This window comes from Aulonocara sp. 'chitande type north' Nkhata Bay, linkage group LG13 (genome assembly GCF_057382095.1).
Source record: "Aulonocara sp. 'chitande type north' Nkhata Bay isolate Kocher_YH1m ecotype deep benthic linkage group LG13, A_spYH_male_GT1.1, whole genome shotgun sequence".
Classification (NCBI taxonomy): Eukaryota; Metazoa; Chordata; class Actinopteri; order Cichliformes; family Cichlidae; genus Aulonocara; species Aulonocara sp. 'chitande type north' Nkhata Bay.
Window position 1 is genome coordinate 27925081 of NC_141356.1, and position 20595 is coordinate 27945675.

Genomic DNA, 20595 nt, shown 5'->3' on the forward strand with positions numbered 1-20595 from the left:
TTTTACATTTATTTTCTGATGATTTTGTTTGAAGTTTATGTGACCTGGTGGAGTTTGGCTCACACAAGAAGAGAGCCATTTTTTGAATTACACAACACAGTGAGCAATCTGTTGAAACATACAAGTAGGAGAAAACAATTTATACTGCATATTCAATATTTGGTGTGATCACATTTGTTCTTCAGGGCATCTTTACTATCATTTCTTTAAGTAGTCTTCAGGAAGAGTTCTCCAGGCTTTTTGAAGGACATTCAAAGCTGGATGTTGTTCCATTTTTTGCTCTGTTCCCTGTCGAGATAATCCCACACTGTTTCAATAATACAGAGGCTTAAGCTCTGGGGAAGCCAATCCATGTCCTTGGTATGCTGAAAAATTAAATTATTGCCAATCGCATGCTCTCCATTTGGTATTGCATGGTGGATCAAAATCTTCTGGTACTTCTTTGTGTCTGTCCTGAAAGACGTGAGCCTCAATTTAATGAGACTCTAGCTCTAAATACCAGGTTAAAGGTGCAGAGTAATTTGAACATTTAATACAAATAAATGCTGTAACTTTGCTCACTGTCTGAAGCCATACTACTAGGCTGTTGGTGTTAATCCTTAACTGTTTCTTGAATAATCGACCTTGACTTTTGAAATCAGAATCAGAATCAGAATCAGAATGGGTTTATTGCCAGATGTTGAGGTTTACAACATTAGGAAATTGCTGCGGTGCTTCAGTGCAGACAATAAGAATTAAAGTGCTATGTAGAGAGAAAGATATGTGCATGAGATATACATGAGATATATACATGAGAATAAGAATTATGAGTGCTATGAGTGCTACGTAGAAAGATATATACATGAGTGCAGGTGGTGATCAGTGCCAAACATATATACATGAGAATAAGAATTATGAGTGCTACGTAGAAAGATATATACATGAGTGCAGGTGGTGATCAGTGCCAGACATGAAATGATGCAGTGACACAGCGTAGGGTCATGTGTTAATGGCGGGGACAGTCATGTGGTTATTGTTCATGTGTCCAACAGCAGAGGGGAAGAAACTGTTCTTGTGGCGAGAGGTTCTGGTGCGAATGGACCGGAGCCTCCTGCCTGAGGGGAGCAGGTCAAACAGACTGTGTCCAGGGTGAGAAGGGTCAGCTGAGATCCGGGCTGCACGCCGCAGTGTCCTGGAGGTGTACAGGTCCTGCAGAGATGGGAGTCTGCAGCCAATCACCTTCTCAGCAGAGCGCACAACACGCTGCAGTCTCTGTTTGTCCCTGATAGTGGCTCCAGCGTACCACACGGTGATGGAGGAGGTGAGGATGGACTCGATGATTGCAGTGTAGAATTGCATCATCGTCCGTGTTGGCAGGTTGAATTTCTTCAGCTGCCTCAGGAAGTACATCCTCTGCTGGGCTTTCTTGATGACGGAGGTGATGGTGGGCTCCCACTTCAGGTCCTGGGTGATGGTGGTACCCAGGAAGCGGAATGAGTCCACAGAGGTGATGGGGGTGTCAGTCAGGATGATGGGGGGGAGTGGGGCTGTGTGCTTCCTGAAGTCCACAATAGTCTCCACTGTCTTCTGGGCATTCAGCACCAGGTTGTTGTGGCTGCACCAAGACACCAGACGTTCAACCTCCCTCCTGTAGGCAGACTCATCCCCGTCAGAGATGAGCCCAATGACGGTGGTGTCATCTGCGAACTTGATTAGCTTGACAGACTGGTGGGTGGAGGTGCAGCAGTTGGTGTACAGGGAGAAGAGCAGAGGAGAAAGAACACAGCCCTGAGGGGAGCCGGTGCTGATGGTCCGGGAGTCCGAGACATTCTTCCCCAGCCTCACGTGCTGCTTCCTGTCCGTCAGGAAGTCAGTGATCCACCGGCAGATGGGATCAGGCACACTCATCTGGGAAAGCTTGCCTCGGAGATGGTCTGGAAGGATGGTGTTGAAGGCAGAGCTGAAGTCCACAAACAGGATCCTGGCGTAGGTTCCTGGGGAGTCCAGATGCTGCAGGATGAAGTGTAGGGCCATGTTGATGGCGTCGTCTACAGACCTGTTGGCTCTATATGCAAACTGCAGGGGGTCCAGGAGGGGGGCCGTGAGGGTCTTGAGATGGGAGAGAACTAGGCGCTCAAATGACTTCATGACCACAGATGTCAGAGCCACGGGTCTGTAGTCATTTAGTCCAGTGATCCTAGGTTTCTTGGGGACAGGGATTATGGTAGAGGACTTGAAGCAGGCAGGCACATGACATGCCTGCAGTGAGGAGTTGAAAATGCCAGAAAACACTGGGGCCAGCTCGTTTGCACAGTGTCTGAGGGTGGCAGGAGACACACCGTCTGGGCCGGGAGCTTTTCGAGCATTCAGTCTCTTAAACTGCTTCCTCACATCTGCTTCATGAATATGAAGAGTTGTGGTCGGGGGAGGTGGTGTGAAATCCTCTTTTGTGTGGGGTGAGGGGGCGGGTGTTGCAGGTGAACAGTTTGAAGGTGGTGATGGCTCTATGGAGGGGGGAGAGGTGGGGGAATGAGTGTCCAAAGTGCCTCTATTGTTGGGGTCGTTGGAGGTGTGAAGGCTGCCTGATGGCTCGTCAAAACGGCAGTAGAAGTCGTTAAGGGTGTTGGCTAAGAGCAAGTCATCAGTGGAGTGGGGGGTTTTAGGCTTGTAGTTTGTAATATTCCTAAAACCTTTCCACACAGAGGCCGAGTCATTCTCTGAGATCTGCTGCTGCATCTTCTCAGAGTGCTGATGTTTGGCAATGTCCACTTCCTTAGTGAACCTGTACTTGGCCTCTCTGTAGCAGTCCCTGTCTCCGCTTCTGAACGCCTTACTCTTTTCCAGCCACAGCTTTTTGAGTTTAGGGGTAAACCAGGGTTTGTCATTGTTATAACTCACCCTGGTGCGTGATGGCACAATGCTGTCCTCACAGAAGTGGATATAGGAGGTGACAGTGTCCGTAAACTCGTCCAAGCTGTTAGAAGCAGCCTTCATTGTGTCCCAGTCTGTGGTCTCTAAACACGTGCGAAGCTCCTCCACAGCCTCGTTGCTCCACAGTTTTTTTGTCCTCACGACAGGTTTGGAGAGCTTCAGCCTCTGTCTGTACGCGGGGATTAGGTGGATCATGACGTGATCAGAAAGTCCGAGTGAAGCGCGCGGCACCGCGCGATAGGCCCCGCTGATCGTGCTGTAGCAGTGGTCCAATGTCCTCTCCTCTCTGGTCGGGCATTTAATATACTGCTTGTATTTCGGAAGCTCATGGCTCAGATTGGCTTTGTTAAAGTCCCCAAGAGCAATGATGAGAGAGTCCGGGTATGTCCGCTCCGTGTGGAGAATCTGCTCTGCGAGTGCGCACTGAGCTGCTTGCGCATCCGCGTCTGGCGGGATGTAAACAGCGGCCAGGATGAATGAAGCAAACTCCCGCGGAGAATAAAACGGTTTGCAGTGAATGAAAAGATATTCCAGAGAGGGAGAGCAGTGCTGAGCAATCACTGTTACATCTGTGCACCAGCCACTGTTGATGTAGAAGCAGACACCTCCACCTTTGGTTTTACCGGAGAGAGCGGCCTGCCGGTCCGCGCGCAGCAGATGAAAGCCCTCCAGCTTGAGCGCGCAGTCCGGGATGTCCTCACTGAGCCACGACTCCGTAAAACATAAGACACAGGAGGAGGCAAAGTCTCTGTTCATGCTTCTCATCAGGGCCAGTTCGTCTATCTTATTCCAGAGTGAGCGTACATTAGAAAGGAAGATCCCAGGAAGGGCCGTTCTCAGTCCGCGTTTCCTCAAACGCACGAGTACGCCGGCTCGCTTACCTCTCTTTCGACGTCTCACTTTCCTGATCAGAGTCAGCAGTAAATCTGCCGCAGATGCGACAAATATTGGAAATAAATCCACAGGCGTTGTAGTCCTGCAGTTAAGGAGCTCTTCTCTGGTGTAAGAATATCCAGAGGAGTGCCCAGACACAGAAGAAATGCACAAAAACAAGACAAAAGTAACGCACTGAAGCACCAGGGCATCCATACGCGGCGCCATCTTGGTCATAATCAGTGTTTTATCAGTGAGGAATTAAATGTCCAGGGTAGTCAGATCAGACATTAAAGCTTTTATCTTGCCTTGTTTTTTTTTTTTTGCTGTATTATTATAAAATACTTTCAAAATAAAATATAAAAAAATAAAATGAGGACCGTAACAGCATAAGTTACATTGGAAGTTTTTTTTTTTCGTTAATGTTGAATTTTGTCTTCATGCAGGTGGTAACTATGAGCATATTTTGGTGGAAAAGCGAGGCGAGAAGAAAAACGTGGGTTTCATTCAGCTGAACCGACCTAAGGCTCTCAATGCTCTGTGCGACGGGCTGATGAAGGAGGTGGGACAGGCGCTGGATGCGTTTGAAGCTGATGGAGACGTCGGCGCTGTCGTCATCACTGGCAGCGAAAAGGCCTTTGCTGGTGAGGACTTTTTTCTGTCCTTGTATTTGCAGATTTCCTCCTTTTTGAAGGCACGTAAAACTGTTTAAGTGAACTTGAGTTTGGTGTGGACTTTTTTGCAGCTGGAGCAGACATTAAAGAGATGCAGAATCGAACATTCCAGGAGTGTTACGGTGGAAACTTCCTGGCTCACTGGAACAGAGTGTCCACGGTGAAGAAGCCTGTGATAGCAGCTGTCAATGGATTTGCTGTAGGTTTCAAGTTTTGTTTTTTGTTTTTTTTCTTTGCTTGTTTTGACATCTGGGGTTTTCATGTAGGCTTGTTACTGTCGATAAGTGGGGGATCAGGTTGGGTTAGTAGCCATTTTTAATTCTTCAAAAATCCGAGCGTTCCTGGTTGGGCTCTTTGCAGGACAGTTTCGAGGCTCAGAAAGTGGATGTCACACTGTAGAGGGTCATCATTGTTAAAACTAAGGACAACAGAAGTAATATGTTCAGTTGTATCATCCAAACAGCTCCTGCTTTGGTGTTTTTATACGTGCATTCTGCTCTTTCAGCTCGGTGGAGGGTGCGAGCTTGCAATGATGTGTGACATTATCTACGCCGGGGAGAAGGCTCAGTTTGGCCAACCAGAAATCCTGCTGGGGACCATTCCTGGTAAAGTCTAATTTATGGATTACTGTACTTTTCTATTAAACTGCACCTCTTTACTAGAGGCTGGCTTTTTGAGCAGTCGATTGTAAAGCTTTTCTGCTCATCGTGTCACTTAAGTTGTAGGTCGCATGCGAGACACAATCTTTATGGCGCATTGGCCTGCTGTGCCGTTTTAATGAGAATCCTGCACAGAAACTCAGAGACATACTGACACATAGAGAAAGATGATGGAATTGTTTGAAAATTGAAAATTGTTTGAATTTGTGGAAGAAACTCGACAAAGGCTTCTGGTTTTGACTTCTTCTCTTCCTTATCAGCGTGTATGACGCAATATTGTCTGAGTGGCAACACCTATTGCGTAGGAGAATACTGCAGTGGCTTTTTGCACCTTAACAAGTATAAATGACTGTATCTGTGTGATGACATCACTGAGGCGGGTTTATTGACACCTTAACTTCTCTCTGCCTGTAGGGTCGGGTGGCACCCAGAGGCTGACACGTGCTGTGGGCAAATCCCTGGCGATGGAAATGGTACTAACAGGGGACAGGATTGGTGCTCAAGAGGCAAAGCAATCAGGTAATGACAAAGAGCACTGCAAAGGCGCTTAAGGTTCTACAAGTTTCTGCTTTATATAAACAACCTTTTCTTAAAAAGATTATTTTTAGATTGTGGTTCTGGTACTTTTACATACAGGAAGGTACTGAATAGTTCTGCACCTGGATAACAGCAAAGCTAAACTGCACAGAGTCTGCTTTTAAACAAAATGTGACATGAATAGTGTGTCAAATAAACTGACTTCTTATATTTATTGTTCTCAACTGTGTATCTTTGTGTTCCTTAGGTTTGGTGAGTAAAGTTTATCCCGTGGACCAGCTGGTGTCTGAAGCCGTAAAATGTGGAGAGAAGATCGCTGCCAACTCCAAACTCGTGTCTGCTATGGCTAAAGAGGCTGTTAACGCAGGTATGCACATTTTAAAAGGCTAAATATTCTAAAACCGACTGAGCTGAATATGTTGGATGTTTTATCTGACTCATCTTCTGTGTGACGGCAGCTTTTGAGCTGACTCTGGCTGAGGGGAATCGCTTGGAAAAGCGCTTATTCCATGCTACATTTGCAACGGTGAGTAGAAGAACTAATATGGGATTAAGTGAAAACAGTGGAGTCAGATTTTAATAATCAATCCATGATCTACTTTTGTTTTGTTTTTTTCCCTTCCCTACAGGATGACCGTAAAGAAGGCATGACTGCCTTTGTGGAGAAGAGAAAGGCCAGTTTCCAGGACAATTAGAAAAGGAGCAGATGAAGATCACAGTCAAGAACACAAAGTTTCTGATATCAGTGGCTCACTTCCTTGTGTGTAATATGCTGAGTGATGCAAAAATCCAGGATTATTGGAATTTTCCAGCTGCTGGGACTAGGATTTGCCACCATGTGAGTGCACAAGAGTGTCTCTCTCACTGAAGCCCCATCTGATGAGGATCAGCATCAAAATCAAATGGAGTCGGGGTGCAAGGGGGTTGAATGTGAATATGATTTGATCTCTGTGATTATAGTCAGTGTGTAGCAGGTGGTGTAGGGCATGTGACATGTACTGACTTTGCCTTTTCATTTGTCAAACATTTCTATTTTGTAGGCAAGTTATTCTGTACATTTTACAAATAAACCCTGGGAGTGGCAAGAAGACATGGGAAGACTTTATTGATTATTCACTTGTAAACATATTAGTTTATTCCATTAAACATTTTTCATATTTTACATATTATATTTTTCCAATTTCATATACATTGTGTTTGGTTATTGGCAAGCAGGGGCTGATTTGTAACATGCTAACAAAGCACATGCTTACCAGCTGCTTTGTTAGGTACGCAGGTTAAAAATATCTCATCAACCAGTCACGTGACAGCAACCCAGTGCCTTCAGGCAAGAGAGGACCTGCTGAAGCTCAAACTGAGCAGCGCACCTATATTGGAAACTTTGCATTTCTCAGAGATGATTTTTTTTCTCTAAAGGAGGTTACAAGAACTAAGCAGCAGTTTTTATGTTACAAATTTGAGCGTTCATATCAAACCTTGAAGAAGATTGGCCGCAGTAGCAGGACACCACTCCCCATTTCCATCCCTTTTAGGACCACAGTATACTGGTCTTCTGATGGCTGCTTCCAGTAGGATAACACTCAGATCCTATCAAACTGGTTTCTTGAAAGTAACCTTGAATTTACTGTAGTCAAATCACTTCCATAGGCACCAGATCTCAATCCACTACAGCACCATTGGGATGTGGTGGAACAGGAGAGTCACATCATGGGAATGTGGCCTTCAGACCGCTAGGTGGCCCTCTTGCGCTGTAAACAAGTGCAGGGAAACGCAACATGGCCAGTAAGTCCTCTGGTCGGCCCACAGGACAGAGACACACCGAGCTGGACAAGTAAGGTCAAATTCACAGCTATGAAGTCACTAAAATACAACTCTGGGTTTTATATATTCGATAAGATCAACCTGACGGAAAATATAACACTATATCTTTGCTCAAAATAAATTGTGCCGTTTGCATCGGGCTTTGGATAAAGTGTCAGCTGTCTTTTTTTCTTCTTAAATTACTAGCTCTGTGCCATACTCCCAAATTTTTTGATGACTGATACCAAGTAGATACCCGACCAGTATTTCTGATGCGCGGTGATATGTTTAACCTATAAAGGGAGCTTATAAAGGAAAAGGTGTGTGTCGTGATTCATGAGATGAATCATCATCAGTGTGCCAAATTTTGGACACATTTTAATAACCACTAAACTATGATTTTAACTTTCCACAACAATAACCCAACAAAACACACCTTTCATTTTATAACTTTTTTTAGAACATCCAAATGTTAGGGGTTTTTATAGAACTTTAAATGTGCTACAGGTTATAAATAAAACAGATGGGAGAGTCAGCACAATAAAGTTCAGACATTTTTTCATAGAGCATGTTTTTTCTTCATTTCCATCAAAGGAAATAAAAAATTAACACACTTATATACAGAACTTAGATGATAAGGAAAAATGTATCGATCATACAGTATGAGTCCAATACTAGCGTTGGTATCGATATTATTGATATTTGGATGCTCTTGCCACCTCTGTAAATTACTGATAAGCACTAAAAATCTCAGCAGCAAGCACGCAAGTTAAAGTTAAAAAACAACTATAAAAAAAACTATAGATAAGTTAAGAGTTAAGTTAAGAGTTCCCCATCACATATTGAGTGAGGATCTTCGGGGCCACATAAACCCACAATTTTCACTTCAAAGAAAACACCAGAACAAATTTGGTTAGTGCGCACTTTCTTTTGCCGCTCCAGTCATCAGGAGGCACCTTCTTTCTCTCTGATCTTCACACGGCGGTGCCCCATATCTCCACAAGTCCGTGTCCTAATTGATTTTTTTTATTCAATATTCCCCTGGAGCTTGCTTTCTTGTCAGCCCCTTGAAACAAACCTTTAAAAAGGAGAGGGGGGTGAAAAAAAACTGGTCTCTTCTCTCCGCGGGGAAGCACAAAAGTCCGCAGAGAGGGCCCGAAAAGAAACCTCTCTTTGAGGCTACCAAAAGGTCAAAATAATAAATGTAGACTCAATTGAGGCTCTTCGCTGACAAAGGAAGCAAAACGTTACATTTTGGCAGCGTGGACCCTCGTAGCGTGATAAACTCATTTAAAGAAGCCGGAATAAAGAGAGAGCAGCGTGGGTCCGGGGAGGGTGAAGGGGCTCTCAAGTCTGGCAGACAGGCCTGACTCCCGCAAGGGCCTTTTCTCCAGCTCAGCAGCCCCCCAAAAACTCTTATCTTCTTAAACAGCAGTGCAGCAGTGCCAGTCATGCCCGGATATCTCCGCTTTTATGTCCGCGTTATAATCCGTTTGCATGCATTTAAATTCAGGCAGCTGCATTTAGTAAGCAAAGCAATATTTTCTCATGAGAAGTTACATACAAACTTAAAAAGTAAGGTTATAGCTAGTTAACGAAAGCAAAACATACGGATTTATATAGTCCTTTACTCGGATATAAGATAAATGCAGATCGTGGATATTTGTTTGCAAATTAAATGCGAGCAATAAAGCGCCAGTATTTCTTTGGTGCATTATTACCAGCATCTGCAAATTCAGTGTAAAAGCCCACAAGCCTGCAACTGTGACTTTACTTTTTAAAAAGCCTTTTTATATGCAGATCAGCACCGGGCTGGCTCTGCGGTCATGGAAAGGATTCCTCAGCATCTTTTTTTTCTTGTCATCCAGCTGAGAGCATTCTGGCCCAGATGAAACAAGCCGGGTGGAGTGTGGTTTTCATCGTACAAATATTTTCATTATCTCACATTCTTGGCGTCACAGATCGGGTCGGAATAACACGTTCACCGGTGTCTGCTTTGAATTATGCCCACCCAAGGGTGTCAGAAACAACACGGACCTAAGATTAATTACACCAGACTACAGGCGAACAACGCGACCCTGCTTTATAGATTCACGTAAGCACAGTGTGGTTAGATAACTTTTACTAACTGAAGCAAAAAGAAAACACAAACTATTTATAAGCTTATTTAGTATTCGTTTAAGCCACATTAGTATTTTATGCTATTATTTATTTGTTCCAAAAACTGGGCTTTCGGATTTTTGAGACTGTATTTAAAGTTTAAGAAAAGTGAGCTAACCAATCAGATTCATCAGTTTTAGCACGTGATCCGTTTACGTTCATCTAAGGAAGACTGTCAAGATAGTTGTTGCTAAAGCTACTAAACCCTTTATCCGACAAACCAACAACGAAAAATAATAAGAGTTTGAATCTTAGCTTGACGACTGAATCTTCCGCCATAACAGTTAACATTTACAACTTTAAAGTTTTTTTTCTTCCTAAATTGGTAATTTTATGTTTCTAGCATGTCACAAACGAAGACGGAAGTTGGCTACAGGCACTACTCTCGCGTCGCTTGAGCCGTCTCCGATTCTCCGTGTTTTGAGGCTGCAGGAATGGTCGTGCTAAGAGGAATCCCCTCTGTTTTATCACCTGAACTTCTGTATGCTCTCGCTAAAATGGGCCACGGGGATGAACTGGGTATGATAATTACACGCATACAGAGCTGCTAACAGCAGTGACCTGTATACCCTGCTTGTAGGCATGCTGCACACTGCTGTGCTAATCTGAGTTTATGTCAACACCACGTAAAAAGGATCATTAACCTGTAGCTACACGGCACAGTTACAGAGATTTTACTCACTCTTCATGAAGTCACTCACTCGTTTAATTATTTTCAGTGCTTGCTGATGCTAATTTCCCAGCATCTTCTATTTGTGCATGTGGCCCAAAGGAGATAAGGGCTGATGGTATGTAAATACACCTGCCTATAAAAAAAAATGTGTGTGTGTGTGTGTCCTTCAAGTTTAGCTTTCAGACTGTGTCTAACCTTAATGCAGGGTTGGGGATCCCACGGCTTATGGAGGCTGTTTTGAAGCTTTTGCCCCTGGACACCTATGTCCCCTCTCCGGTACTGAGCTAAAGCATCTGCATAGACATTCTGTTGTTTTTGTGCCTGACTGTTTAATATTTAGTTCATATAATGTAAAATCTGTGCTGCATGCTTTCACAGGCTGCAGTTATGGATCTAGTAGATAGTGACAAGCAGAGAGGTTTAGCTGTGCCTGTGTGGGACACCTACGAACAGCTCTTGAGCCAGGCAGGCTCTCAGGTAAGACAACCCCTTCACCCTGTTATTAAGTGAAACAAAATGAGTGTGTGTTCATTTGATTTGTGACTCTCTGTGTGCTGATTTCTGTTTATATACAGGTTTCTCTTGAGAAGGTGGAAAGGTTTGCTTTCTATGAACGAGCCAAGAAGGCCTACGCTGTTGTGGCAACAGGGTTGGTGTATTTTCTCTGCCTTCATTTGAGTCTAGGTTCAGCTAGATTGAGTTGCATTGCTAAAATTGCACTTCTGTGTTTCAAAATCAAGTGTAGAAATGGTTCCGTTTGTAAAAAAGAAAGAAAAAGATGTTCCGTGCTAGAAATCATTCTCATGATTTATCTGTCAGTTGTTGTTGTTTTTCTTTTTGTTTTTTTCATAAATTAGCAAACCTACAGCATCATGAATCAAGAAGTGTCTCATCTCAATAATCAGACTGTTGCATTGATTTTAATCGCTTCATTGTCATGAACAAATCTGGATATCATTGCAGAGGCCTGGAGCTAGTTTAATTATGGAGATTATGGTCTGCACGCTAAAGTTTAAAATCAACACAAAAGGCATTTTTCTTTTTCTTTCTTTCTTTTTTTACATTGTGTCTTTATGATTTTCCTCAGGGAGACAGCTCTGTATGGTAACCTGATACTGAAGAAGGGGGTCATCCCTGCTGAGCAGCTACAGTGACACGCACACACACATTTTGAACACATTTGATGATTTCAGTTTTTATTTTTCTGTTGTTCTGTGATATTAGGCACTAATTGAATTCTTTACAGTCAAAATCATCATATTTTGTGAATTCATATGCATTTTTTTCAAATCTGTAATCACTGCTGTAAATACAATCTATATTTTTATAACTGATTTCTGCATTATGTTTATATCAATAAATAAATGAAACACAGTCTCTGATGGGAGTGTTTACAGTATCTTTATCATCAAGATGCATATGAGCGACACAGATTTAGGTGTTCTTGCTTAGTGAAGCTTTAAGGCAGTGTAATTGAATCAAATGAAGCTCTTGATTTTTTTTCTTTTTACTCAGTTGCAGCTACATGAACTTAAATGATAAAGAGCTGAGTTGTTGGAAGATCAGCGATGGTAGATCATATCCAAATCTTCCTCTGGCTCAGTGTGCTTCTGAGGTGGAAAATTGACAGGATAGGCAGCTCTGATGTTGTCCTGGTGAAAGACCGGCCTGACTGGTTCTTTGTGGTACACAGCATCCATGTCCTCCTCAGGCTCAAGGTGAACCCTGGCCTGAATTTTAACCGCCATCTGAGGTATCACCGGCTCAGCCTGGACAACAGGGGGGACATCCAAGTTTTGGTTTCGACCTCGGAGGAGATTACCCGTTGAGGGATGGTACAGCTCATCCAGGTCTTCCTCAGCCTTCAGATATTTTTTCTCCTGTCCGCTGCCTCTCATACTCTTCCAGATCTTCATGTTGGGGTCAATATCATAGTGGGTCCTATCCATATCCTCAGGAGGCTCAACTGCCACTGCCCAGGCTGGCCTACCTCTCTCATCTATAGACCTGAAATGAGTATCACACACCATTTGTTTTTATCAGCCTAAGCAAACATGAGAACCTTTCTTTTAGTTTAAGAAACTTCAACTCACATGACAGCTTTCTGGAAGACTTCATCTGAAAGTTTATTCTGAGAGAAGAGCACAAATAATACAGGATTACGATTCAAATAAATACTATTAACCATAAAAACATGTTTAAAAGTAACAGTAAAGCTGATTTATTTCAATGTAATATAAGACTGGAAGTAATATATACATACCCAAGGCTTTGCTGTGATGCCAAGTATCAGCGAAACACAGACGATTAGAGAAATCCTACCAGGGGAACCAATTTAGGTTAATTGCTAGAGTTCTACTTCATAAACACAGATCCCTGTCAACTTACAAAAACAACTCATCTAATCTATAAGCATTAAAAACCAGCTAAATCTTTGAAGAGATTTCTCACCTGAACATGGTGCGTCTTCGTGCTGGCAGCTCAGTGTTTGGAACAAGACTGCCTTTTGATCACCTGCTACTGAAACGAAGGACCAAAGATCTATCTATAAACCTGCTGTCCCGACCTTTGTATCCTCCAAGTGCAGGCTGTAAGTAACTTATCATTTCTAATCTCGCCTGTGTTTTGTGTTGGTGCCATTAAAATTCCTCTTTCTGTCAAAGTGTCAAAGTACACTCCACGTAACTGAGCAGAACATGTCGAATATAAAATGTCTTTCTTATTTATATCATCCTATATTTTTCTTTGTTTTAATTTATCACAGTTATGCAAACACAGCTAAAATATGTAATAAATATACAATATTGTAATTACATTTGATGCAATTATCTCCCTTATCAAGGCTGTAAAGTTCCTTGTCTTTATTACTGAGAGTAAGAGATAAACTTTATTATCATGCAGCAGTAGTTTCTCCAAGCTCTATACGATGACGGTATCTAACCTCAGTAACTATTGTATACATGGCTGTATATATGTCAGCTAGTTAGCAGCAAGCACCAGTGGATTATCCTTTCTTTCTGTGCTTGGTTACATTTGCAGCATTGTATTAAACTGCAGTTTTCTATCTGAACATCATATCTTCACTGGTGATGAGTTCGGAGCTCATCTGCTGTCATTGTGTGCAGAAAGACGGTAACAAATCACACACATATTCATCTATAAAATCATTCTCCGTGAACTGCAAGCACATTTTACCACTGGTAGTTTTAACTCAATACACTCACACAGTTGCACACTGCATTTTCCACAGAGTTTGGTTTTCCTGCTCTCTGTTTTAATAATCTTTTTATTACATATTTTCACCGTTTCTCTCTCATTGGGTTTAATGCCCTGCTGTGTATCACAACTGTGTAACATCAGGAATTGTTCACTGAAATATCTCAACTATTCTGAGAACTGTCATGAAGTGCTGTGAAGATATTTATGATCCTCTGCTGATGAAGCCTAATGACTAGCACCACCACCAGGTTGACATGTAGTTTTGATTGAAATGTCTCCACAGTGGCATGCACTGCCATAAAATCTGATAATCTTTGCAATGATGTGATCCCTTTCCTGACATTTGCTGTAAGGAGATCAGGTTCTATTTGAGTTTGTCCAATATTTTGGTTTATTCCTGTAAAACAATGACATCCACCTCATGCTAAGCCCTGTTTTGTGTTCATCTCATATATTACATTGGTAAGTATACAGTAATTAGGGTACAACGAGACTCTTGAGCATTCTGCATGTCTTTCAAATAATTATTCTTACACACATATAGACCTGATTTACTTGTCTGTCCTTTTTTGTGTTCAACTTACAGGCATGAGAGTCAAAGTGCGATGAGTTGATTTTCTGGTCTGATATCACGCCAATAATGCATCTATAAATGTGCAGATAAATTATTGTATTTTCATTCATCGGTTGAACTTAATTAGCTCAGATTTGTTCTCATATTGAAAACATTCTGCGTGCTATAAACATTCCCCTTCTATTAGGGATTATGAATTTAAGATTTCAGCTACGTCACTTAGGCTGACTGTAAATAAGAAGGACAGGCAACCTAATCCTAAGATTAGTTTGTAAGCTCAAAAAACACAGTGGCTTGAGCTCAGCTTCCATCTTTTGAGAAAAATCTTAAGATAAGAGACCTCATCTTCCTTTTTCCTTAGAATTCCTCTATTGTTATCTGCCTGGGTGCAAAACATCTGTAGATGATGTACAGCTGCTAAGATCATGCATGAATTTTGAATAAACTGAGGGGACGTGTTTCCTGCATCCCCTAAAAATCTACACTTACTTACTTATAGGCTATAAGATACAATAATACACAAGAGCCTTTTTGAATACGTGTATATCACTGCAGGACCCACAATCCAAATACTGGTCCTACTTTAAATCCTGAGTGTGGATTTTACATTACACATATGTAAAATCAAGTTTGACATATGTATAATGTTACAGTGCCACAAAGCAAAAAAAATGCACACACTTCCCATACCAGGCTTACTTTCATGAGAACTTACCCAGATTCAGACGGAGTCCTATTGTGTACAGCTTTAATCATTTAAACAGACTAATCACCCTTCACATGCACATCCATGTGGACAGATTGGAGGCAGATGATAGGTCTGTGATCTTAGTGCCAGGCACCACAGATACTGAATCATCTACGAGTTTGTCAGCTCTTCATGCCAACATCTTATCATACTGCAAAACTGCGTCGGAATAAAACATTCATTCATTCATGTTTGATGCACAGACTGAGTTGTTTACATTACAACTCAATTCTGAATTGCTGCTTTCTGATATGCAAACTCTGGGATTTATGTTAAACATCTGTAAGTTGAAGCATACAACCATAATTTTCCTCAATCAGCTTACCCCTGAGGAATATAAGTTCATTTCAGCTCAGTGTTTTAGCATTTCTGGCAGTGCCTCCGTCAAACTGCTGTCGTGTCTCTTCGCTAAATGTCTTTCACTGTTCATCATGGCAGCAGGGGACCCATTAAGTTAACCCAAGTTAATATTTTCTCATGCCAACAGGATTCAGTGTAATGTACAGGAGCTGTAAGATACAACACAAACTTCCTGTTCGGTTTAGGGGACGGCTCCAGCATGTCGGCAGTCTCGATCAGATTCATGTGTCCAATATTACGAGACAGTCTGGCTTGACTCGCCCCCGCTGAGTGGTCTGCTTCTTTACTAAAACACGCCTTAAGCAAGCAAATACCAGACATCTTTGGAGGCACTTATTGTAAATCTGCCTTTAAAAATAGTTTAAAACCTCCTAAAATAAACTAAACAGGAAGAAATGACTGCTCTAACCGTATGCTGAAAAACATTATGCTGTTGTGTTAAAGAGAAATCTACTAAAGTGAAGGTAAGTCATTAAGAAGGCACTCTTTTCCTACTGTTGTCTTTTGACAAAAAACAAAGCCACATTATGTTTGCACCAACAAGTTGATTTCCAAAGAGATATTAACCAAAATCTGTCCTATCACAGCATGGTGGAAAAGGTGTTCTGAAAAAATTAAGGAAACATATCAAGAAGAAGACAAAAGGAGACGTGGCAGGCCTACAAAAAAAATGTCTACGGCAGATAAAAGCATGGTGCAGGCTCTGTCATGTTTTGGGGCTGCATCTCAGCCAGTGGTGTTGGGGATGTTTCCAAAATTGATTGAATTATGAACACAGAAAAGGGCCATCAGATTTTGATCTACCATGCAATATCATGTGGAAAGAATCTGATTGGCAACTGCTTTGTTTTTCAGCATAACAATGATCCCAAACAAACTGCCAATGGAGTAAAAGTATACCTGAATAGAAAAGTGCACAGTGGAACACACAGTCATGGATTCCCCCCCCCCCCCCAGAGCCTGGACATTAACATCTGAATGTCCTTCACTAAGCCTGAAGAACCATCCATGTTAACAAACGGCCAAAAGGCCAAAAGACCTGTCGTAGAACGTTCAGGCTGTTTTTAGGAATAAATGTGGTGGTACCAAATATTCACTTTCAAGCTGGATAGATTTGTAAAGAACCCTCCTTAGTATGACATTCTGGCGTGCCAGCTTTAGTGTCTACATATGCATGTTAGAGTAAATAGCATTTTTCATGGTCCAAGCTAAACAAAAATAAATAATGATGACAGATCTTTGGACAGTACAGCAGATAAAGATATATCATTTTTGGATAGTAAATGTGAAGCTACTAGGAGATGGTCTAACTTAGCATGAAGACTAAAGAGAGAGTAAAACCACCTACTTGGTTTTTCCTTGTTAATACACAAACTGTTTTACTTAGAACAACTTTAAGTATGCATGCTATGATAACCTAGCTGTATTCATCTGGACCATGGTGCTAATAAGAATTTACTATTCCTTTAGATAAGATCTGGTCTTTGCAAAGATAAACATGAAAGAGATTGTGATTTTCAGAATATATCGACCATTTGTAAATAGCGGACATTACTCATGTATAGTTTTGGGCTTTTTATGGGCATGTTTGGGCATGTTTATGATCAGACATTAAGGCCTGCACATGTGATCTCATAGAAACCACACCTTAAGACATCCAAAGGAGTCTTGAAGGTGAGCTCTGATGAATATAGTGCGATGCAGCTCTTATCCATCTGCCCCTTTTTCCCTGCACATACACATCAAACATCTCTACATGAAACCCAGAGGCAACCAGCAATGGACCGACCACAGGACAGTGCTCTCTGAACTTCTAACAGTCCCGCAGGTTTAAAAATAATCTGATCCTTTGTATGAGTAAGTGGTGCATCACTCAACCCATCTAGGTGCTGCAGTGCTTTTAATCTGTGTTTTGAACTGAAGTTTACAATCAGTGGGATTAGCTGAAAAGTTAAGGGAGGTTGTTTTTCAGAGCAACACTTAATGTAAATCTGTGTGGCAAAAATGTGTGAGCTTTGAATTATATGCATATATTTCTAAGTCATTTATTTTAAAACATGCAAAAAGAATTATGCAATTAAAAGGAATAGTAGCTAAAAAAAAAACCCAACTACCTTTGTAAAACAACAAACTATCAGCAGCAACTGAGGCTAATTTTTTTTACAGACTAACTAATTCCATGTGCTTTTCATGCTGATGCATAATAAGATATCCAGTGTGGAATATTTTGACCCTATCAAAATGAATTTTTATTGGTATTCTCTGATAGTGAACTCTCAGGGTTGCTCCCCTGCATTTCATTCTGTAACCACTTTCTTTCTCTCCATGCTCAAAGAAAAGCAGTTATTATTCAGTAAAACCAGAAGTGTCATGGTCCCTGTGCCTCACCAGCTGATTCTGTATTAGGCAACATGTTTTCTCTCTCTCTCTCTCTCCTGCCGGGGCGATGCTCATTATGGGCTCCCGCCCCTGGCCCACGCACCTGCTGCCGATCGGGATAATCACAAGGCCGATTTAAGACAGCAGCACTGTGTCACTCGTCGCTGGATCGTTGAGTTATCAGCGTCAGTCGCTCAGTAGATTGTAAATAAGGATCTGTGAGTTCGTTCCGTCTGTTCGCCTCTAACTATAATCTCTGTGTACAGATCTATCCCGGACCTTTCCCTGCCTGCCTGTCATCCCGTGGACGAGTGAGTGGATGGTGTTTCCCCAGTGTGGGGAGTGAAGAGAGAGAGCCTTTGGAGGACGTCAGATTCCCGTCTTTTCCCTCACATACCCCGGAACCCTGGACCCCCCTCCCCTCCCTCCAGCACTTTGTAAATAGCATCACCTGGTGTCGTTGTGTAAATAAAATCTGTAAATCCTGTAAGGAGTCCCGGTCTGCGCCTGAGTCCGTTAACTGAAACCTGACAAGAAGTCTCATCGAAATTGTAAAATCCACATCATTTTTCATTTTGATAAAATAATAACTGCACATAACCTTGTACTTTACCTGCATTTGTGCAATAAAGAACTTCATGTTGAAGCAAAACCAGCATAAAAGATGTTTAAATGCTGGTTTCTTCTGCCAAGCGCATGATTGTTTTCCTCTTCCTGTCACTCAGAGATGTATTAATGTGCGAGTATGTGAATGACAAGCATTTAAGTAAATGTAAAAGCAACAGTGAAGACCAGAGCGAATGGGAGTTGTCAGTAAGCAAAGGCTGATGCCAATAAACTGAAACACACAGTCACACAGTGTTTTTGCACAAAATGCTACAAGCGAGCCAAGAATAAATTGCCTGTCTGTAACTGTTTAAACGCAGCATTAAGTCATGATTTATTCCCGTAATTCTGGGATAGAAAACATGCTGCAAATGTTGCAGCCTGCAGCAATTTACGAGGGAAACCACCAAAATGAATATTTGACAAAACTCCCATTTTAAATTAAATGATCATTGCATCATGCAGCTTAATGTTTGACTCACTTGTTGCATGACTTGTATAAGTGTGTATATAAGACTACTGCATGCAGGAATGATGCATAGCATAGCTAGAAAGATCAATATATCATTCCAGCTTTTAGTCCTGGCTCCGCCCTGAAACCAATAACAGCCCATTACCACTTAGACTTTCGTGAATGCAGCTGTCATGTTTCTACTTGACTCAAAGTGGCATCTTCATCAAGATGTCTTCACTGCTGAAGAAACAAATAGGGAACACAAGATTTAACAGGTGGCAATCAGCTGGAGACATCAGACTCCACACTAGACCTCAGCACATTATGTATCGCTGTTTGAAAGCAAATGGAAACAGAAAAGTCACTCTCCCTGCCCACACTAAAACAATCATCAGCACCAAAACCTCATCATCAGCGTCATTACTATAAGTAAATCCCATAAAGGTTGTCCCGGAGCGCAGGGCTGTATTTGAGGCTAACCACCCCTCTGTCTTTACACGCAGCCTTCCGTCATATCCCCCCGCATTCACAACATTTAGGAAAGCTGGGGTTTTCTAAATAACTAAAATTAACTCAATGATCTACAATTAACTTAATTGATGCTTCACCAACACTCATTAAACACACATCAGACATCTCACGGCGGATTTTTCTTGCACGAATTACAGGGTTGGGGGAAGGACCTCCATGGAAGAGGGGAGGCGAATGTGAAGTGTAGTGACGGGTTGGGTGAACGGGAAAAGGGGTGGGGGGGAGTTGTGAAGAATTAGCCACCCATCTGTGTAACAGTTACACAAGCATTATTTCTTTGACACTGCCTTTAACATTGTGAGTGCTTAATAAACCATTTCCTCATGATCAGATGGGATTTCATTTTTTTTTTTTGTAACCAGAGCCAGTCAGTCTGGGGCCCTGATCCACCTGACTATCTGGCTCCACAGGTAATGCCTGAAACTGTTTTCCAGCAACAATAGGACTGACGACAGTTGAGGTAGACGAGGGGAGATGCACCAGAATCTGCACAGCTCCACAGAAGACAAACAAAACAATCTGTTATGTAACTGATGACAGAAGAGTGGGCAGCTCATTGTTCAGGAGGAGACGCAGAGGAATGGCTAAACTCTTTTTGTCCAGGGCAGGTAATCTGAAAAGCTGATCTGACCATCTGCATGAAAGATGTCCTTAGCTGTGCCAGCTGCCTGTGCTGACTCAGAACCATCACATTGCTGGGACAATGTGTGTCACCTCCATGAAAATAATAGACTATAATGAGAAGGAAATCTCAGGTGGTCTTTCTGTTTTTCTCTCTCACACAGCCACGCACGTACACCCTCCTCCTCCTTCCCTCAATCACACCCCTCACAAACTCAGTAAACATATGGGAGCTGTTAAACTAAGTTTAATGGCTATTTACTGTGTTTTGTGCGCTTCTCATTAAAGAGATTTTCCACTCAAAGAGAACTAATGTTTTGGAAAACACATCATGCCAACACTTGGCACATCTGGCTTATTTCAGTAATTAAGAAACCGACCTTCTAACGAAAGAAAGAAAAAAAAGGGGGGGGAAACAGAAACCGTAAGTAAGGACATTCAGTTTCAGGTTCACAGCTGTTATCTTTACCTAGCATTAGATTTACTTTAAACATGTGGTAATGACTTCAGGACAGCTATAGTCACCTTTTAAGTCGATATGTCCAGCACTCACTGACTCAGTCATTCTACTTTTAGCTCAACAAATATGTGATAAATAATCTGCCATGTCCAGCCACTACTTGCTAACAAATGGTAACATCTGGACTGAAAAATGAAGCCAGCAGAATTGATAAAAACTGCAGTTTTTCTGATTTTTGTTGAGGCTAGAGCTAAAATCAGCTCCATAGACACCTACAGCAAAATGCTCAATTCTGTAAATATTGTAAAAATAAAACTGTTTAGCCTTTTTTTAATAGTAAGAGTTTGGTGTCTTTAG

The 20595-nt window shown here is 42.0% G+C and overlaps 3 protein-coding genes across 5 annotated transcripts in view; 2 read left to right on the plus strand and 1 right to left on the minus strand.

Moving 5' to 3' along the window:
• Positions 1 to 6743, plus strand: part of echs1 (enoyl CoA hydratase, short chain, 1, mitochondrial) — a 7285-nt gene extending 542 nt beyond the window's left edge. Inside the window, exons 2-8 of the mRNA XM_086259655.1 lie at positions 4230 to 4427; positions 4529 to 4656; positions 4963 to 5062; positions 5531 to 5635; positions 5901 to 6020; positions 6112 to 6179; positions 6283 to 6743. Of these exons, the coding sequence (XP_086115781.1) occupies positions 4230 to 4427; positions 4529 to 4656; positions 4963 to 5062; positions 5531 to 5635; positions 5901 to 6020; positions 6112 to 6179; positions 6283 to 6348 (785 nt within the window). The 3' untranslated portion in view covers positions 6349 to 6743. The remainder of the gene's footprint in view (positions 1 to 4229; positions 4428 to 4528; positions 4657 to 4962; positions 5063 to 5530; positions 5636 to 5900; positions 6021 to 6111; positions 6180 to 6282) is intronic.
• A 3015-nt stretch (positions 6744 to 9758) lies between these two features.
• fuom (fucose mutarotase) lies at positions 9759 to 11909 on the plus strand. 3 transcript variants are annotated; one of them, XM_086259659.1, is made up of 6 exons: positions 9759 to 10132; positions 10333 to 10401; positions 10492 to 10562; positions 10665 to 10763; positions 10862 to 10935; positions 11374 to 11909. In XM_086259659.1, exons 1-6 carry the CDS (start codon positions 10048 to 10050, stop codon positions 11438 to 11440), a joined length of 465 nt encoding a protein of 154 aa, XP_086115785.1. In that variant the 5' UTR covers positions 9759 to 10047; the 3' UTR covers positions 11441 to 11909. The 3 variants fall into 3 exon arrangements, with proteins under 3 accessions (XP_086115785.1, XP_086115788.1, XP_086115787.1); XM_086259662.1 differs by lacking the exon at positions 10333 to 10401 and having other exon boundaries at positions 10458 to 10562; XM_086259661.1 differs by lacking the exon at positions 10333 to 10401.
• Positions 11466 to 13076, minus strand: LOC147316281 (uncharacterized). Its single transcript, XM_086259658.1, has 4 exons — positions 12738 to 13076; positions 12550 to 12604; positions 12380 to 12417; positions 11466 to 12293 (listed from the first exon to the last, which is right to left on the minus strand). The coding sequence occupies exons 1-4, from the start codon at positions 12743 to 12745 to the stop codon at positions 11849 to 11851; spliced, it is 546 nt and encodes a 181-aa protein (XP_086115784.1). The 5' UTR covers positions 12746 to 13076; the 3' UTR covers positions 11466 to 11848.
• Between the last annotated feature and the right edge of the window lie 7519 nt (positions 13077 to 20595).